The sequence below is a fragment of the Natator depressus genome, chromosome 3 (genome assembly GCF_965152275.1).
Source record: "Natator depressus isolate rNatDep1 chromosome 3, rNatDep2.hap1, whole genome shotgun sequence".
Lineage (NCBI taxonomy): Eukaryota > Metazoa > Chordata > Testudines > Cheloniidae > Natator > Natator depressus.
This window is the reverse complement of record NC_134236.1, coordinates 138,091,619-138,109,722: the sequence shown is the minus strand read 5'-3', so window position 1 is coordinate 138,109,722 and position 18,104 is coordinate 138,091,619. Positions and strand designations below refer to the sequence as shown.

The 18,104-nt window shown below is 41.8% G+C and overlaps 1 protein-coding gene across 6 annotated transcripts in view; it reads left to right on the top strand.

Moving 5' to 3' along the window:
• RGS7 (regulator of G protein signaling 7) overlaps window positions 1–18,104 on the top strand; it is a 411,985-nt gene that overhangs the window by 268,666 nt on the left and 125,215 nt on the right. For all 6 annotated transcript variants that reach the window (XM_074948899.1, XM_074948901.1, XM_074948902.1 and 3 more), the window contains exon 4: window positions 9,072–9,122. In XM_074948899.1, coding sequence (XP_074805000.1) covers window positions 9,072–9,122 — 51 coding nt within the window. The remainder of the gene's footprint in view (window positions 1–9,071; window positions 9,123–18,104) is intronic.

Genomic DNA, 18,104 nt, shown 5'->3' with positions numbered 1-18,104 from the left:
AGTGGTTCTTTACAACCAGTCTCATCAAAAAATTGGTTCTTCTGATAACAAAGGACCAGCCACACACCCAGGTCAATATATAACTTAGATCTTACCCCAAAATCACACTACAGCCAATTCTTATTAACTAAAATCTAAAGGTTTGTTTATCTGAAGAAAGAAAGGTGAGAGTTAAAATTGGTTAAAGGAATCAATTACATACAGTAATGGCAAAGTTCTTGGTTCAGGCTTGTAACAGTGATGGAATAAGGAGTCTGGTGACACCTTAAAGACTAACCGATTTATTTGGGCATAAGCTTTCATGGGTAAAAAACCAATTCTTCAGATGCAACCTGAAGAAGTGGTTTTTTACCCTCAAAAGCTTATGCCCAAATAAACCGGTTAGTCTTTAAGGTGCCACCAGACTCCTTGTTGTTTTTGTGGATACAGACTAACACTGCTACCCTCTGATACTTGACACCAGTGATGGAATAAACTGCTGGCTTAAGTCAAGTCTCTGAAGTACATCCGCAGCTTGGATGAGTCACTCAGTGCTTTGTTCAGAGCTTCAGTCTGTAGCAAGGTTCCTCCAGAAGTCAGAAGCAAGATTGAAGACAAAATGGAGAAGATACAGCTGCCTTTTATAGTCTTTTGCATTGTGGCCTGTGCTTCCTTTGTTTCAAACACGGCTGTGCAGCACATGGTTTGGAAGCCTTAGAGTTCTGTCCATAGGCATGTCTCTGCATGCCTTGCTGAGTCATAAGGTGTATCTGCCTTCTCTCAGTGGGTCCATTGTATAGCTGATGGTCTTAATGGGCCATCAAGCAGACTAGGCAGAGCTGATACCCAAACTGTCTGGGGGTGTCCCCCAGAAGCATAGCACAAGTTAGAAATACAGACATACATACATAACTATAACTCATAATACAAAGGTGATACAAACATAAACAAGATGATCGTATCTGGCAAATCATAACATTTTTGCAGATATCTTACATGGCATATCTGGCTGGGACTGGTGTCCCAGTGGGGGATAGCTATAGTCACTCAATTAGAGAGAACTGCAAAGAATGGGGCAGACAATCCCCATAAAGCTGGTGGATATTCCAATACTTATAACTTCACAGACAAACATGATACGTGCATACAGATAGCATAATCATAACCTTTTCATAAACACCTCACTCGACAACCTTTGTAAAATATTTGCTGCAAATATATAACAGTGGTTGCAACAATGATCTATACGGTCATATTTTAATCAGATAACTTCACAGACATGTTCTAAAATGCTGAGACATTCTGGGAAGTTCCAGAATTGGTAAGGCATTTAGGATGTTGGTTTGTTTCCATGTACTCTTCCACAAACACTGCCCTGAAGTTTTTCCTGTCAGTAAGGTTTTATTAATCCCGTTACAGTTTTTCATAAAAAGAAGTGGGTTTACAATCCCTGGAAAGGCTTGCTCACAACTTGAAATGCAATTAACACCTTTTTAGCTGTGTTTTATACAGGTTAGTCTAAAATACGTTTTCTGCATGCATACATATATATTTCTGAAGTTGCCGCAATCCTTTTTCTCGGTCTCACAGCTGTCTCTGAAGAGTTCATCCAGAAATCAAACTTTTCCTTGATCAGGAGATTTTCCTTACAGTTTGCGACAACTGAAGTGACTGATATCTGCAGGTCCCTTGAAGCCACAACTGACCACATGTTTGAATTTCTGTGTGTGTGTGATGTTTTACAGAAAATAACACAAACTGTATGAATGTGTTCATTTGATTGTGGATATTTGGGTGGGGGGTGTGCCAGTTCACTGAATTAAAAATAGATTAGATATCTTTCTACAAATAACTAAAAAAGGCCTTTACACCTAATGGTGTGAGCAAGAGCTTATTTATGGTACAATATTTCCTTCCCTTAGCCAGGCCTTGACATTTTAAAGAATCTTAATATGTATTCTCAAAAGCTTCAAGAGTAAAACCTTTCTTCTAAAGTTCTCTGCTTGCATAGGTTGTTTTGTCTTGTCTAGCCACATGTGCTGTAAATTTATAGTATTGCAGGTGAGTTTTCTCTTGGGCTTTTAAAATTCGGTATAGCAATTTACCTGCACCACCATCCCCACCTACCAAGATTTAAAGTCCGGCTTGCTAGTTCTTTCAAGGAAAAATAATTGTTATAGTTTTATTACAGGGATTTTCTTACATTCTTCATTGTAGGTGGGTATTAAATCAGCTACAAAAATATGCTTATATTTGTGAAATTGCAAGCATTTTCCTTCCTCGCTTGTAGCTTTAAACTACTTGAGTATTGCACTGACAATCTGTCTCTCTCTCTCAGTGCTAGCTTGGTCCCTGTTCTTAAGGAATTACAATTCCTATTTCCAAATTATATTTGCTTTCTAGTAAAAATGGTAGTTTATATTTTTAATATACGCAATATGTTATAACAGGTTACAAAGTTGTTGTTATTTTTAACAACTTACTGTCCTTTTGAGTTTCCATACTTTGGGATATTTTAGTCCCCTTCCCCAACACATCTTAAAAGATAAAACCAAAACCATTTAATGTTTCCTTAATAATGCTCTTTGTAAATATTTTTGTCTTTTACAGTCTAGATTTCCTCATAATTTTTTAGCTTGGGGTTGTCTTACTTATTAGCCAATGGCTCAAGACTTTTGGGCCATCAATCTATCATTGATATGGTCCCATTGCTGTAACACCTGAGTGCCTTATAATCTTTAATATATTTATCCTTATAACAACCCTATGAGATGGGGAAGTACTATCATGCTCATTTTACATAGGGGGAACCAAGGCACAGAAAGACTGAGGGTATGTCTACACTGCAATAAAATACCTGTGGCACCAGGTTTGGAGCCCGAGTCAGTTGCGAGGCTTTAAATAGTAGTGTAGATGTTGGGTTTCTGGCTGGACCCCAGGTTCTGAAACCCAGCGAGGGGTGAGCGTCTCAGACACTAAGCTCCAGTCCAAGTGGGAACATCTGCACTCCTACTTCTAGCTGTGCAAGCCCAAGTCAATTGATCTGGGCTCTGAGACTTGGTGCTGTGGGATTGTCTTTGCAGTGTAGATGTGACTTGACCAAGATCACTGAAACGTGTGACAGAGAAGAGAATTACACTTAGCTCTACCAAGTCCTAGACTTAACTCTAACTACAGGAATATCTTCCCTATCATAAATTTTTTGTCCATATACCAAATCCTACTGGCTTTTCTTTGAGTTGGACTTCCAGCTGATAATGGAGGTGGAAAGGTGGGATAGAAGGGCAAGAAGAAAGAATAAACTTGCTATTTAAAGAATTCTTGTGTTGGAACAATTGAACCTGTGAACGTTGATCCTGACTCTTGAAGGGTGTGTTCTGTGTATGTTTCTGGTGGTATAGGAACATCTGAATTAATATGTTTACCAGCCACCACATTTCAATTTACTACCATACAAAAGAAGAGTCTCTCTTTTCCTTGCAAAGCATCCAGCTGTTTTATTACTTTGTTCTTTTTGTGACCCCCTAAATGAATAAGAACTGATAGTGATATTCTCAGTATTTTAGAAACACATTTGCATAAGTAATGAAGCAGCTCAGAAAGGGCACAGAAGTCACAGGCAACTGACTCAATTAAGATCATTTTGTTGATTAGATATTTTAAAAATTGCTTACAAACTGCACAACAAGCTGTTTAAGACTAGACTTCCTTTAGCACTCTTTTCAGTAACAAAATTGCCCACAAGGTATGGTAACCCCGAATGAAGAACTGATAACTTCCAATTTTGTAATTTGTTTGTAGTTTTAATTGAATAACCTGAGGAGAACACATACTTTGTTACAGGGAGTACAAATCAATATGATTCATACTAGCAAATGCTTTTGTATATTTTGCTTCTTTTGGCCTGAACTTGAGGTGCTGAATGCATGTAATTTGAATCAATGGGGCATAGGAATTTGAGAACAGATTTAAACCATGCTGTTTTTCTCAGGCACTCGGATACCATGGAGATGGCTGTGGTATAAGAATATGAATAGAATGGGACTAGGGGGCATTTGGCATCATTCAGAATCAGGCTCAGATCTGACCACACTTGAACTTGGGGAGTGCCTCCCTCCAGATCCAATTCTGAACGACATAGCTCTGACTCATCACTGTTGTCTCTTTTAACTATTTAAATAGCACGATAAATGTAAACAGAACTGTATGAAACATATAGAAAGATGGGAGCACTGATCCGTAAAGCTCCCTTACAAATATGATGTAAGCAGCTTAGTTGTGAGCAGATATGGAGGTAAGGCTGTCACTGAGGGTATATTTCATGAAAGAAGGGTAGAAAGGGGGATTTGAACAGCGAAAAAAGAAGTGCTTAGTTTATGGGAATAAGAAGGCTCTCCCAGTGCCTAGTCTAAGAGAAGGTTTGAAGGGATCAGGAGTTTGAAACTCCACAATCTGAAGCTCATATTGTTTGACTACTTTTGCCCTTGCTCTTGAATTTTTCCATGGGAGGGAAGTACTTAAGTTATTATGTCGTTCCTTACCTACTGCTATTTATTTTGCTAGCCAATTGGTAGCAAGACATCTCTGGGCTTAGAATTACCTCACAGAAGTCAATGGGATTTAAAAATGTTTGTCTAAATAATTTGGTCTTCATGGTAGCCAAAGAATTGGGATCAAATTCTTTCCTCATTTATTTGTCTGCAACCCTGTTGACTTCACTGCAGTCCAATGGGTATAAATTAAGTCACACTGTGTATTTAAAATGCTCTCTCCATCTGTATGTCTGTCTGTCTGCCTGCCTAACAATTTTTAAACTGTAGAAGTATCTGCCTGATATATATTTCTGACCAGCTTCTGTTCTCAGTGATAGGTAAATCACTAATATAAATGAGAGCAAGAAGTTGGCCATTGAAGTCTAATAGCAATCAAAATGCACAGTTTAACTAAGTAGTAAAGATATTTGCTCTGCAAAAGGGATGATTGTGGGACCTGTATAATTTGGAAATGATGCATTCTAAGAAGACTGCATTCCTATGTAATCATTTAGTACTGCGCATATGCACATTAAATGTGATTACATAGTATACATAATTATTACCAACTAGGCTTGGAAAATACATGTTAAGCTTAGTGAATAAATGTGGTAAAATAGAAGCAGCTTAATGATAATAATTATCTACAATAAAAGCACTAAGAAGATACCTTTGGTTTGTTTGTACTATTCTTATTTATATAAAAGAAAGAGAAATTATAGTTAGAACAACTCTGTTTAAATCTATCATATCCATATACCTCAAACCAGAGTATATTGACCAGATATGTAAACAGCACCATGAAGTTATGATGGCTTTGTACACCATACTGTATTGTGTGAGACCATGTCTTGTGTAGTGAGTAAAGCAGAAGTCTCAAAGTTCTCGTTCCAGTTCCACCGCCCACTTCCTATGTAACCTTGGACATGGCCTTTAACCTCTCTCCCTTGCTTTACCCATATGTAGAATGGGTTTGCTCATCATATCAATGTCACAAGGGCTTTAGAAGCTTGTTTAATGTTTGTAAAGTGCTTTGAAATCTTTGTTTAAGGTGCTACAGAGAACACCTTGCAATTGTATTTTAATTGTTTCATAAGGTAGTTCAGATAGAATAATCATCCTAAACCTTTAACTTCCCTTGAACCAAACCTTTTTGAATTTCAGAGAGGCATTAATGCTTCTGGTTTGACTCAACTAATATTCTTTTTGGATTATATCTGCACAGAGCCTACAGAGACGCAATAGCCTGGTAATCAGTATCTCTTCTGCAGACCTCCACCATGAACTTCCCACTTTATGTAGTCCATCAGCACTGTGATAATAAATCATAGTGATGGAGGATAGTCACTGGGATCCTTTTACTGAAGCTGAAATACTAAAAAACCCACAAGTCTGCAGTGCTACTCTTTAAACATCACCATTTACTTAGGAGAAGGAAGTATTTAGTATAAAAGAAGCTCCTTCATCATACTGCTATTCAAAAAAAGAAGATAACACTTGGTAGCAGGTACAGCTCTTCATGACTATATGTCTGCGGGGAAATAGTTCTGCAGGAGATTTCATTGGTAGTTAAGAGCAAGATGGAACCTTGAAAAAGTTGAAAGATTCAGTGTTTTCTAAAAATTAATCTGATCGCTTCTTGGCTACAAATGAGATTCAGCCCATTAAGAGATGGATGGTACCCATCCCCGTCTCTCTTCCTTTATGCTGTACTGGTGGATTACTGGTACCAAATAACTCAGTTTAGTAAAATAAGTCTGGTCTGAAACCAAATGAAGCAAAAGGAAAATCTGGATCCTTGAATCCCAAACAGAACCAATTTCAGAAATGCCAGACAGTGATTTATCTTCTCCCAATTCCTTGTTCGAAAAAATAAAATAGCTTCTTATAAACATCCCCTTAGTCGTTAATACAAAACACACAGCTATTCATACATGTCTCTAAAGCCATTAACCTATCTGTTCTTTGTACAGAAAAGGAGCAACAAAACAAAAATGGAAATAAGATCTCTTTAGAATCTTTACGGGTCATCTTGAATCACCTAAAACAAAGTCAAAATACCAGCTATTTATTTCAATTAAGGAATAAGTAGTGCATTGACCTTTAATAATTGAGTGTGACCTGATCTTAATTAAAAACCTACTTGGCTCTATTGGACCTGCAAGGCTTGATAGCATAGAGGTAAAACCACCTGCACTTGCACTACCTACCAGTGTAGACCCTATGTAGTAAAACAGGTACATTTTTAAAGTGTAGATGAGCCTTTATAGCTCCAGAGACTTTTTCGACTGATCAAAAAGAAAAATATGTCAAAGCATGCAGAACTGTTGTTTCCTAGATGTTTTTGGATGTTTGATGTAAATCAACAGTGATCAAATGTGCACACAGCATCAAAAGGGGATGAAAACTTAGGTATAGTGAGGTAAAATGCAAAGTAAAGGGGGGATGCTAGAGGAGGAACCTCAGGGAAGTTTGATAGTAATTGTCAATTCTCCTGTCCAGGGAGAGGAAATGAACAGCATAGACAGACAATGTGAATATGTGACCATAGGACTGAACCTCTCTCATGAAAGAGAATTTAATTTCCTCTTGTCTGTTTAATATTGTCCTGATATTGCTTTCCGGTGTAATCAAACTCTGTAGTAGTTGCTTAAAGGAAAGTGTGGAATCTGTATTGGGATGCTAGTTGTCAATGTCTAGGTCCATGGGAGGATTTTGACCTTAAGAAATGGTCCAAATCTTGATAAGGGCTGAGAACTGCTGTAGTCTACGACCAATTAACATTAATAAATGCTTGGGAGAGTGGCTTCTGGAGAGTTGGTGGGGCATAGGATTTTTTCTGCAGATTTATTCCTGTACCTTTAGCTAGATTATGTGGGTAATGCCAGAAGGAACCTGTACTAACTCCTACTATTGTTTGCTTACTGTCCTTTCCCCACTCAATGTTACTTTAATTTATCTAATGTTTGTGTAAATCTGGAGTCTTACATCTGCCTCCTGCCCGTAAAACCAAAGATTTTTAAAAAAATGGTGTTAGTTCTGCTGTGAAGTGGGTGGCTCCTTTACAAGATGGTTTGATAAGGATGCAATAATTTATTATGTGTCTTCCCATTATACCTTAGGTATCTCCACTTGATTGAAACAGTAACATGAGCAACCTTCATGGAATAGACAGGAAATGCACATAAGTGTGTTGTTGTTTTTAAAAGATTTTCTTCTTAAAATTTATATTTGCTATTTAAAATATTTTTGTTTGTCAGTATCCTTTTTGTTTTCCAGAGAATCACCCTGTCCCTTGTTTAAACTAAACAGTTAAATATGTTTATAATAGGCCAGTTCCCACTGGGTGGCTTACAGTGTGACAGACAAGCCTGGGAATAGTTCAGGTAATGCTATGTGTAGAAGGCTCTACCAAGCATAGCACGCTGAAGGAATGAAGGTGCAAAGCCAAGAGCATGAGAAGAGAGGGAATGAAAAAGGGGGATATGAGTAGGGAAATATGAAAGCAGAGATGTAGGTTGGGTACATTTATGGACAGAAACATAAATTTGGAAAAGGAAGCAACCAAAGCGATAGAAAGATTGGAATGGTGGGAAAGAAAGAGGACTCGAGCAACTCAAGTCGGAAGAGGTGAAAAGGTTACCTTTGGCATGGTAAGAAATGATGAAGAATTGTGCTACAAAGTGGGGATAATGAGAAAAAAGGTGGGCCTGGGTAATATAAAATAAGAAGTGACAGGATCTTAAACAACTAGATATGGGAAAAAATAGGTGCAGAGGGGTCAGGAGGAAATAAATATATTTTTAAAGATAGCTTGAAATATTGCTGGGATGTTGGTCAGCAACCAGAGTTGCTGGTGGGACATGATAGGACCAACAATGTATGTGTCTGTGAGGGGAAGAGAGAGAGAGTTGGGAGTGTCAGAATAGAAGTGGTGGTTAAGGATAGAGGACCAGAAGAGGTCTCCTACAGAAATCATGGAGAGATTAAATGAGAGGTTCCTGGATGGAGCTGCTATTAGCACATATTAAATCAAAGAGTTAGGTGTTCAGTAACATCTTTAAATAGAGATTTTGGAAATTACTAAAAAAAAGAATACAGACTTGAGCTGTTCCATAGATATGAGTGTGTATATATACAATTACAATGTGTGCTGCATTAACCCTTTTTAAGTCTTGTTTGATAAAGGGTTTTGTTTGTTTGTTTTTGCACGCCAATACAAGAATGTAATACAATGTTTGCTTGTTTGTCCCTGAAAATTTACAATAATTATTCTTTTTAAAATATAGACTACTGTCAGATAAGTAACATGCTTCTTGCACGATGAAATTGTGCATCAGTATTCCTGATTTGGAAAAAAAAAATAGTTTGCATAATGTGTCTCTTTTGTTGAAATTGTGGGGTGTTCTATAAAAATAAAATGGTCCAGTTGATTCTGGAGAAACTCAACATTAGTTCCCGTTTACATGTTACCTGGATATTTATGGTGTCAGGGAGGTATGACTGAAGAATATAGAAAGGGCAAGCTTACTAAACTAAAAATATTTTTTTTTCTCGTAGGTTCAGACATTGTTCAGTGGTTAACGAAGAATTTAGCTATAGAAGATCCAGGTAAATTGTTTTTTCTCTATTAAAAAGTTCTGCTTGGTGGGTCTGTTAAGTTCTAAGGTCTTCTGTTCTCTGGCCCTGTAGGGATGCCAGCTAGTAACTGGACAGAATTTGATCCATGGATTCTCGGGGGTTCAATTTTACTAGCAAAGCGTACAGCATTCAATCCTGCAGACCTTCCTTAAGAGCCATTACCGGGGATGCAACACTTTATTAGTTCAGAGCAGCAGCTGTGTTAGTCTGTATCCGCAAAAAGAACAGGAGGACTTGTGGCACATTAGAGACTAACACATTTATTTGAGCATAAGCTTTCGTGAGCTACAGCTCACTTCATCGGATGCAACACTTTATTAGTGTAACTTCTGGAAAATCAGTTTAGCTTAATGGTAAAGAATAGGAATGACTATTGCTTTAACTGGGGAAATAGTCGTATCAATTCAGTTCCATGAGTACACATTCACCCAACCCCATGTTAAATGGCATCTAGCGAGTTGTTAAATAAATTAAATTAAAAAATTCTCATCTATTTCATACTGAAGTGGTCAGTAGGTTAAAATTACATTTGTTTGATGTTTATTCAGTCTTTTTTATTATTATTGCACTGTTATCCAGTGCAGTATTGTATTTTCAATCTCCAGATATTTTTATGGGTCTCTTAAGTGGAAAGACTGAACAGAAAGATACAATCCATGCAGCCCACCAAATGCAGTGAGGAGAGATGATCCAGTTTTTATGGTGCTTAGATTAGGACTTGGGAGACCCAGGTTCAATTCTTTCCTCTGTCCGTGACTTTGGGCAAGTCACTTAGTCCCTATGTTCCCTGTCTGGTATGTCCCTATTCAGAGGGGTTTTGTGAGGATAAATTCTAGTGCTGGTCAGAAATTTTCTGGGGAAATGTTTTTACAGCAGGAAATTAGTCAAAAGCAAAAACATTTAATGGGCATTTTGACAAAATTGCACAAGAGGGAAACAGAATGGTGCATGCTGATAAGGTTTCATTTCAAACTTTTCCGAATGGAACGTTTCAATTTTTCCATTTCGAAATGAAATTTTGTTTCAATGTTTAAATGTTTGTATTATATAACATTTTTAAAAACTCAAAGTCAGAATGAAACATTTTGATTTTATTGAAACAAAATATTTTGATTGACCTGAAACATTTTCCCTCCAGAAATTGGTTTAACAGGAAATATTAAAAATATTTTGGCTTTGTTCTATTTTAGAATGACACTCTCCTCCCGCCCTCACACCCACACCTGCCCAATCATGGAATTTCCCATGAGGGAAAATTCAGTTCCTCCCCAGCTCCAATCGGTGTATTAAAAATTGTCAGGCACTCAGATACTATGGCAATGGGGTCCGTGTGAAGTACCTAAGATAGATGCTTTAAAGGAACCACAGAGAATAACAGAGACTTGGTGGGATAGCTCACATGACTGGAGTACAGTCATGGATGGTTATAAACTGTTCAGGAAGGACAGGCAGGGCAGAAAAGGTGGGGGAGTAGCACTGTATGTAAGGGAGCAGTATGACGGCTCAGAGCTCCGGTACGAAACTGTGGAAAAACCTGAGTGCCTCTGGATTAAGTTTAGAAGTGTGTGCAACAAGAGTGATGTAGTGGTGGGAGTCTGCTATAGACCACCGGACCAGGGGGATGAGGTGGATGAGGCTTTCTTCCGGCAACTCACGGAAGCTACTAGATCGCATGCCCTGATTCTCATGGGTGACTTTAATTTTCCTGATATCTGCTGGGAGAGCAATACAGCGGTGCATAGACAATCCAGGAAGTTTTTGGAAAGCGTAGGGGACAATTTTCTGGCGCAAGTGCTAGGGGAGCCAACTAGGGGGGGCGCTTTTCTTGACCTGCTGCTCACAAACCGGGTAGAATTAGTGGGAGAAGCAAAAGTGGATGGGAATCTGGGAGGCAGTGACCATGAGTTGGTTGAGTTCAGGATCCTGACGCAGGGAAGAAAGGTAAGCAGCAGGATACGGACCCTGGACTTCAGGAAAGCAGACTTCGACTCCCTCAGGGAACGGATGGGTAGGATCCCCTGGGGGACTATCATGAAGGGGAAGGGAGTCCAGGAGAGCTGGCTGTATTTCAAGGAATCCCTGTTGAGGTTACAGGGACAAACCATCCCGATGAGTCGAAAGAATAGTAAACATGGCAAGCGACCAGCTTGGCTTAATGGTGAAATCCTAGCGGGTCTTAAACATAAAAAAGAAGCTTACAAGAAGTGGAAGGTTGGACATATGACCAGGGAAGAGTATAAAAATATTGCTCGGGCATGTAGGAAAGATATCAGGAGGGCCAAATCGCACCTGGAACTGCAGCTAGCAAGAGATGTCAAGAGTAACAAGAAGGGTTTCTTCAGGTATGTTGGCAACAAGAAGAAAGCCAAGGAAAGTGTGGGCCCCTTACTGAATGAAGGAGGCAACCTAGTGACAGAGGATGTGGAAAAAGCTAATGTACTCAATGCTTTTTTTGCCTCTGTTTTCACTAACAAGGTCAGCTGCCAGACTGCTGCGCTGGGCATCACAGAATGGGGAAGAGATGGCCAGCCCTCTGTGGAGATAGAGGTGGTTAGGGACTATTTAGAAAAGCTGGACGTGCACAAGTCCATGGGGCCGGACGAGTTACATCCGAGAGTGCTGAAGGAATTGGCGGCTGTGATTGCAGAGCCCTTGGCCATTATCTTTGAAAACTCGTGGCGAACGGGGGAAGTCCCGGATGACTGGAAAAAGGCTAATGTAGTGCCAATCTTTAAAAAAGGGAAGAAGGAGGATCCTGGGAACTACAGGCCAGTCAGCCTCACCTCAGTCCCTGGAAAAATCATGGAGCAGGTCCTCAAAGAATCAATCCTGAAGCATTTACATGAGAGGAAAGTGATCAGGAACAGTCAGCATGGATTCACCAAGGGAAGGTCATGCCTGACTAATCTAATCGCCTTTTATGATGAGATTACTGGTTCTGTGGATGAAGGGAAAGCAGTGGATGTATTGTTTCTTGACTTTAGCAAAGCTTTTGACACTGTCTCCCACAGTATTCTTGTCAGCAAGTTAAGGAAGTATGGGCTAGATGAATGCACTATAAGGTGGGTAGAAAGCTGGCTAGATTGTCGGGCTCAACGGGTAGTGATAAATGGCTCCATGTCTAGTTGGCAGCCGGTGTCAAGTGGAGTGCCCCAGGGGTCGGTCCTGGGGCCGGTTTTGTTCAATATCTTCATAAATGATCTGGAGGATGGTGTGGATTGCACTCTCAGCAAATTTGCAGATGATACTAAACTGGGAGGAGTGGTAGATACGCTGGAGGGGAGGGATAGGATACAGAAGGACCTAGACAAATTGGAGGATTGGGCCAAAAGAAATCTGATGAGGTTCAATAAGGATAAGTGCAGGGTCCTGCACTTAGGATGGAAGAATCCAATGCACCGCTACAGACTAGGGACCGAATGGCTAGGCAGCAGTTCTGCGGAAAAGGACCTAGGGGTGACAGTGGACGAGAAGCTGGATATGAGTCAACAGTGTGCCCTTGTTGCCAAGAAGGCCAATGGCATTTTGGGATGTATAAGTAGGGGCATAGCGAGCAGATCGAGGGACGTGATCGTTCCCCTCTATTCGACACTGGTGAGGCCTCATCTGGAGTACTGTGTCCAGTTTTGGGCCCCACACTACAAGAAGGATGTGGATAAATTGGAGAGAGTCCAGCGAAGGGCAACAAAAATGATTAGGGGTCTAGAGCACATGACTTATGAGGAGAGGCTGAGGGAGCTGGGATTGTTTAGTCTGCAGAAGAGAAGAATGAGGGGGGATTTGATAGCTGCTTTCAACTACCTGAAAGGGGGTTCCAAAGAGGATGGCTCTAGACTGTTCTCAATGGTAGCAGATGACAGAACGAGGAGTAATGGTCTCAAGTTGCAATGGGGGAGGTTTAGATTGGATATTAGGAAAAACTTTTTCACTAAGAGGGTGGTGAAACACTGGAATGCGTTACCTAGGGAGGTGGTAGAATCTCCTTCCTTAGAGGTTTTTAAGGTCAGGCTTGACAAAGCCCTGGCTGGGATGATTTAACTGGGAATTGGTCCTGCTTCGAGCAGGGGGTTGGACTAGATGACCTTCTGGGGTCCCTTCCAACCCTGATATTCTATGATTCTATGATTCTATGATTCTATGAACTGTGAACCTACCAGAACTGTCTCAAAAAAGAGGATGGTTACTAATCACTAACCTGGAAGTGTTACTAACCTAATCATTAACCTAATCTTACTAACTACAGAACTGTCTCAAAAAAGAGGATGGTTACTAATCACTAACCTGGAAGTGTTACTAACCTGTCACTAACCTAATCATTTCTAGGTTAACATAACTTTACCCATTCCAGCAACCAGCTAACACTGACAATACAAAGAGTGCTCGCATGCCTAATTCTGTTGATCATGCTCAGTGCAGATAGTAAAATGTGAGCTCTTGAGACTTGACTTTGAGCTACTGTTACTTCTGTTCTCTTTGCCTTGTTTGTCAGATACAAAAATGTTCAGCAGCCCATTTGTATTATGATTTGAGTCTGTGTCTGTCTTACTGTTTGGCTGGGATGAGACTCCCAATTGTCAGACTATGGTGATTTGTTACATTAGCAGTAACTGACTTGCCCTTGAACTACAGTACTGGGATCAATTGTCAGTCAGTTCTCTCATCAACAGAGAGACGCTTCCAAATGAAAAAAAGATTAAACCAAAGGTGAAGCATGGTTCCCTTTGTTAATACGCAATAAAATAATAATAATTACAAAAACACTTAACACAAAACACTGGAGTGGCTGAATTTGGATAATGTCCTATCAGGTTTTTATGACAATCAGGCTCCAGACACCCCAGTGGAGAAACAGGGGGTCTGAACCCCAAAATATGCAATTGAATCAAGTGATTGTATACAATATTATCATATTATAAAAGTGTATTTAGTAAAGTATCATAGGAAATTAGTGACACGCTGGTTAGGAATAGCACTGTGTGTTATGTACGGCGTGTGTATAAAGAGTTATGTATGTGTGCTGAAAATATGTTCCTAAAATGTGTTCGGGAAGCCGTGCATAAGTCAAGCCTACCATAGACAAAGGACTGTGGATTTATCTCTGTGACCGGCTTGATTACAAACAGATGGCTATGAAAGTATATTTACATATCATGTAAACAAAGCAATCACGCTAACAAGCAGTGGAGGAAATAGTATAGTGAGCACACCAGGGGACAGAAAGTCTTCCTGGCTCTTGAGGACAACACCCTCTGATTCTGGGAACATCAGATCCTCCTACCAGGAAGGGCTGGAGATGCTAGTTAATTGGATGTGAGGATGCTGGTCAATGACATAGCTTGTTAGAATTAAATTTTAGGCACTAGAAAGGATGTTGTTTTTGTTTTGTCTGTAACCCTTTTCTATCTCCTTTATCCTTGCTTGGTATCATTCAAATCTCTGGTTTTTATTAATAAAGTTATTCTTAGGTTTACTATAAACCATCTCAGTGCCATTACATTGAAGTAAAGAGTGAGTCCTTAGTGAACCTAACAGGCTGGGGTGAGCACTGTCTCTTTGGAGACAACAAGCTTAATAATTTCTGTCAGTGTCGAGTGAGAGGGTCTAGAGACTGCAGAGACACATCTCTGGGGAACTTGGGAACTGGGGATCACTGGTTGTTACCTCCAAGCGAGATTTAGACTGGCAGAGTCTTGTGGAGTATGGGCTGGATGAATGGACTATAAGGTGGATAGAAAGCTGGCTAGATCGTCGGGCTCAACGGGTAGTGATCAATGGCTCCATGTCTAGTTGGCAACCAGTATCAAGCAGAGTGCCCCAAGGATCGGTCCTGGGGCCGGTTTTGTTCAATATCTTCATTAATGATCTGGAGGATGGCGTGGACTGCACCCTCAGCAAGTTTGCAGATGACACTAAACTGGGAGGAGTGGTAGAAACGCTGGAGGGTAGGGATAGGATACAGAGAGACCTAAACAAATCAGAGGATTGGGCCAAAAGAAATCTGATGAGGTTCAACAAGGACAAGTGCAGAGTCCTGCACTTAGGACAGAAGAATCCCATGCACCGCTACAGACTAGGGACTGAATGGCTCAGCAGCAGTTCTGCAGAAAAGGACCTAGGGGTTACAGTGGATGAGAAGCTGGATATCAGTCAAGAGTGTGCCCTTGTTGCCAAGAAGGCTAACAGCATTTTGGGCTGTATAAGTGGGGGCAGCAGATTGAGGGACGTGACCGTTCCCCTCTATTCGACATTGGTGAGGCCTCATCTGGAGTAGTGTGTCCAGTTTTGGGCCCCACACTACAAGAAGGATGTGGAAAAATTGGAAAGCGTCCAGCGGAGGGCAACAAAAATGATGAAGGGACTGGAGCACATGACTTATGAGGAGAGGCTGAGGGAACTGGGATTGTTTAGTCTGCAGAAGAGAAGAATGAGGGGGGATTTGATAGCTGCTTTCAACTACCTGAAAGGGGGTTCCAAAGAGGATGGATCTAGACTGTTCTGAGTGGTAGCAGATAACAGAACAAGGAGTAATGGCAGTGGTGAGCTGGAGCCAGTTTGCACCAGTTCACTAGAACTGGTTGTTAAATTTAGAAGCCCTTTTAGAACTGGTTGTTCCATGAGGGACAATCAGCTGTTCGTGCGGGAAGCTGGGGCAGGCTGAAAAGCAGGCTGCGGCTTCCCGCTCAGGCCCAGGGAGGCGGAGGTGAGCTGGGGGGGGGTGTGCGAGGAGGGCCACCCGCGCCGCAGCAGGTAACCCGGGGGGTGGGGGGGCACGCAGGGGAACCGCTCTCCACCCCAGCTCATCTCCGCCAACCTCGGCCTGAGTGTGAAGCCGCCGCCTGCTTCTCTGCCCCCCAAGGCTTCCCGCGAGCCAGCTGTTCGCGCGGGAAGCTGGGGCAGGCTGAGAAGCAGGCCGTGGCTTCCCGCTCAGGCCCAGGGAGGCGGAGGTGAGCTGGGGCAGGGTAGGGGAGCACGAGGAGGGCTGCCCGCCCTGCAGCTGGTAACCCGGGGGGTGGAGGGGCGCGCAGGGGAACCGCTCTCCACCCCAGGTCACCTTCACCACCCTCGGCCTGAACGGGAAGCTGCTGTCTGCTTCTCAGCCCTCCCAGGCTTCCTGCTGAACAGCTGACTCGTGGGAAGCCTGGGGAGGGGGCGGAGAAGCAGAGCGGGGCAGCACATTCAGGGAGGAGGCGGAGTGGAGGTGAGGTGAGCTGGGGCCGGGGGTGGGGCAGGGAGCAGCCAGTGGGGGCTCTGCACCCACCAAATTTTCCCCGTGGGGGGCTCCAGTCTCAGAGCACCCAGGGAGTCAGCGCCTAAGGCACCACTTTTGATGTGATCAGTGGGGGAGCGGCCGCTCCCCCTGCTCCCACCCTAGCTATGCTCCCCCACCCCTAGGAGCCAGAGGGACCTGCCGGATGCTTCCTGGGAGCTGCGCCAGGTAAGCACCTCCAGGACTCCCCACCTTGCCCCCCGGCAGGTGCCTCTGGCTCTTAGGGGTGGGGTGGGCACCCACTACAGTGGCCCACGAGACCCTCCTGTCCAGTTCTGGGGGCAGTCAGGGGACAGGGGAGGGGGGTAGATGGGGCAGGGGTTCTGGGGGGGCATCAAGGAACATGTGGGGGTTGGATGGGGCAGGAGTCCCGGGGGCGGGGGTGGCCAACGTCCCCCTCGTGGGGTGAGGAGGGAACCTGTTGTTAAGATTTTGGCAGCTCATCACTGAGTAATGGTCTCAAGTTGCAGTGGGGAAGTTCCGGTTGGATATTAGGAAAAACTTTTTCACTGCTGTGCGCAGTTAGAAGGTGAATTAGGATCTCTCATTCAAGAATTTGTTACACAAGGAAACTAACCTTTTATGGGGAGGAAAAAAATGTGATCAAGTGAGGAGCAAAATGTCTCACGCACATTTGTCATCCTTGTGTCAATTAAATATGATTTAATAACTTGAAATAAAACCACAATGAAAACTGTCCCACCTACCCATTTAACTAAATAAACCTAAATCAAATAAACTGGCTGCAGATGAGCCATGAATCTCTCATTATGAAACCTGAAGTTACAGGAAACTAATCTGATTTCATGTGTCCTTACCTGAATTGAGCCAGGTTTGTAGAATGAGATTCTGAGATTTGCAAATCTTTTCAATGAATCTTGACCAAGTTTGAAGTGAAACCCCTCTCTCCAACTGGGTAAGTTTGCTTTGAACTTGTGAGGTCATGTAAAGTCTAAATGAAATTCTGGGTGTGATCTCACATGAATAGAAACTAGAAAGTAACAATAAAAAAAACTTTCAAGGTGTTTGAGAATAGAAACTGCCTACTTATGCTGAGCTCCATGACTGACTCGCCTTAATACTGTTAGTGGTGGTGAAGTGTCACCTTACTGTGGTATCCAAATAAAATAAAGAAAAATAGGCCAAATTTAGCCTTTAGATATTATAATATATACCCCATATACTAGTTAATCCTGTTACAGCCATGGCTAAGAATGTTGGGTCTTTTTTGCTCAGATAATAGAGACTCCTGCTTTTAGATTCAGAGGTCCCAGGTTTGGTCCCAGATGCTGATGACCCACTCAGGGATGGAGGATGTTACATATGCATATGGGCTTCCTGTTGGGATTAATGGGAGACATGCAACAAAAGACAGAATTTGCTTCTACATATGGGGTGTTTGTATTAATGTACATTAGTACTGGTAAACTAAAATGTATAACTCCTCTTAACATTTCTTCTTATTCTATCACTGGTATTTTTCAAAGATTGTATGAGTCTGGTATGTGACTGAAGATTGAGATTCCTCTCCACAGGATTTCCCATTTCATTCCAGAAATTTCTCTGGTTCATAAATTCCCATTTAATTGTATTTCTTTCATGTCTAGGAAGCATCCTTCTCTCTCTGATGTCTCTGGGAATGCAGTGCATGAGTGGATTTTGTAGTTGTTGTTTGTTGTTACCGT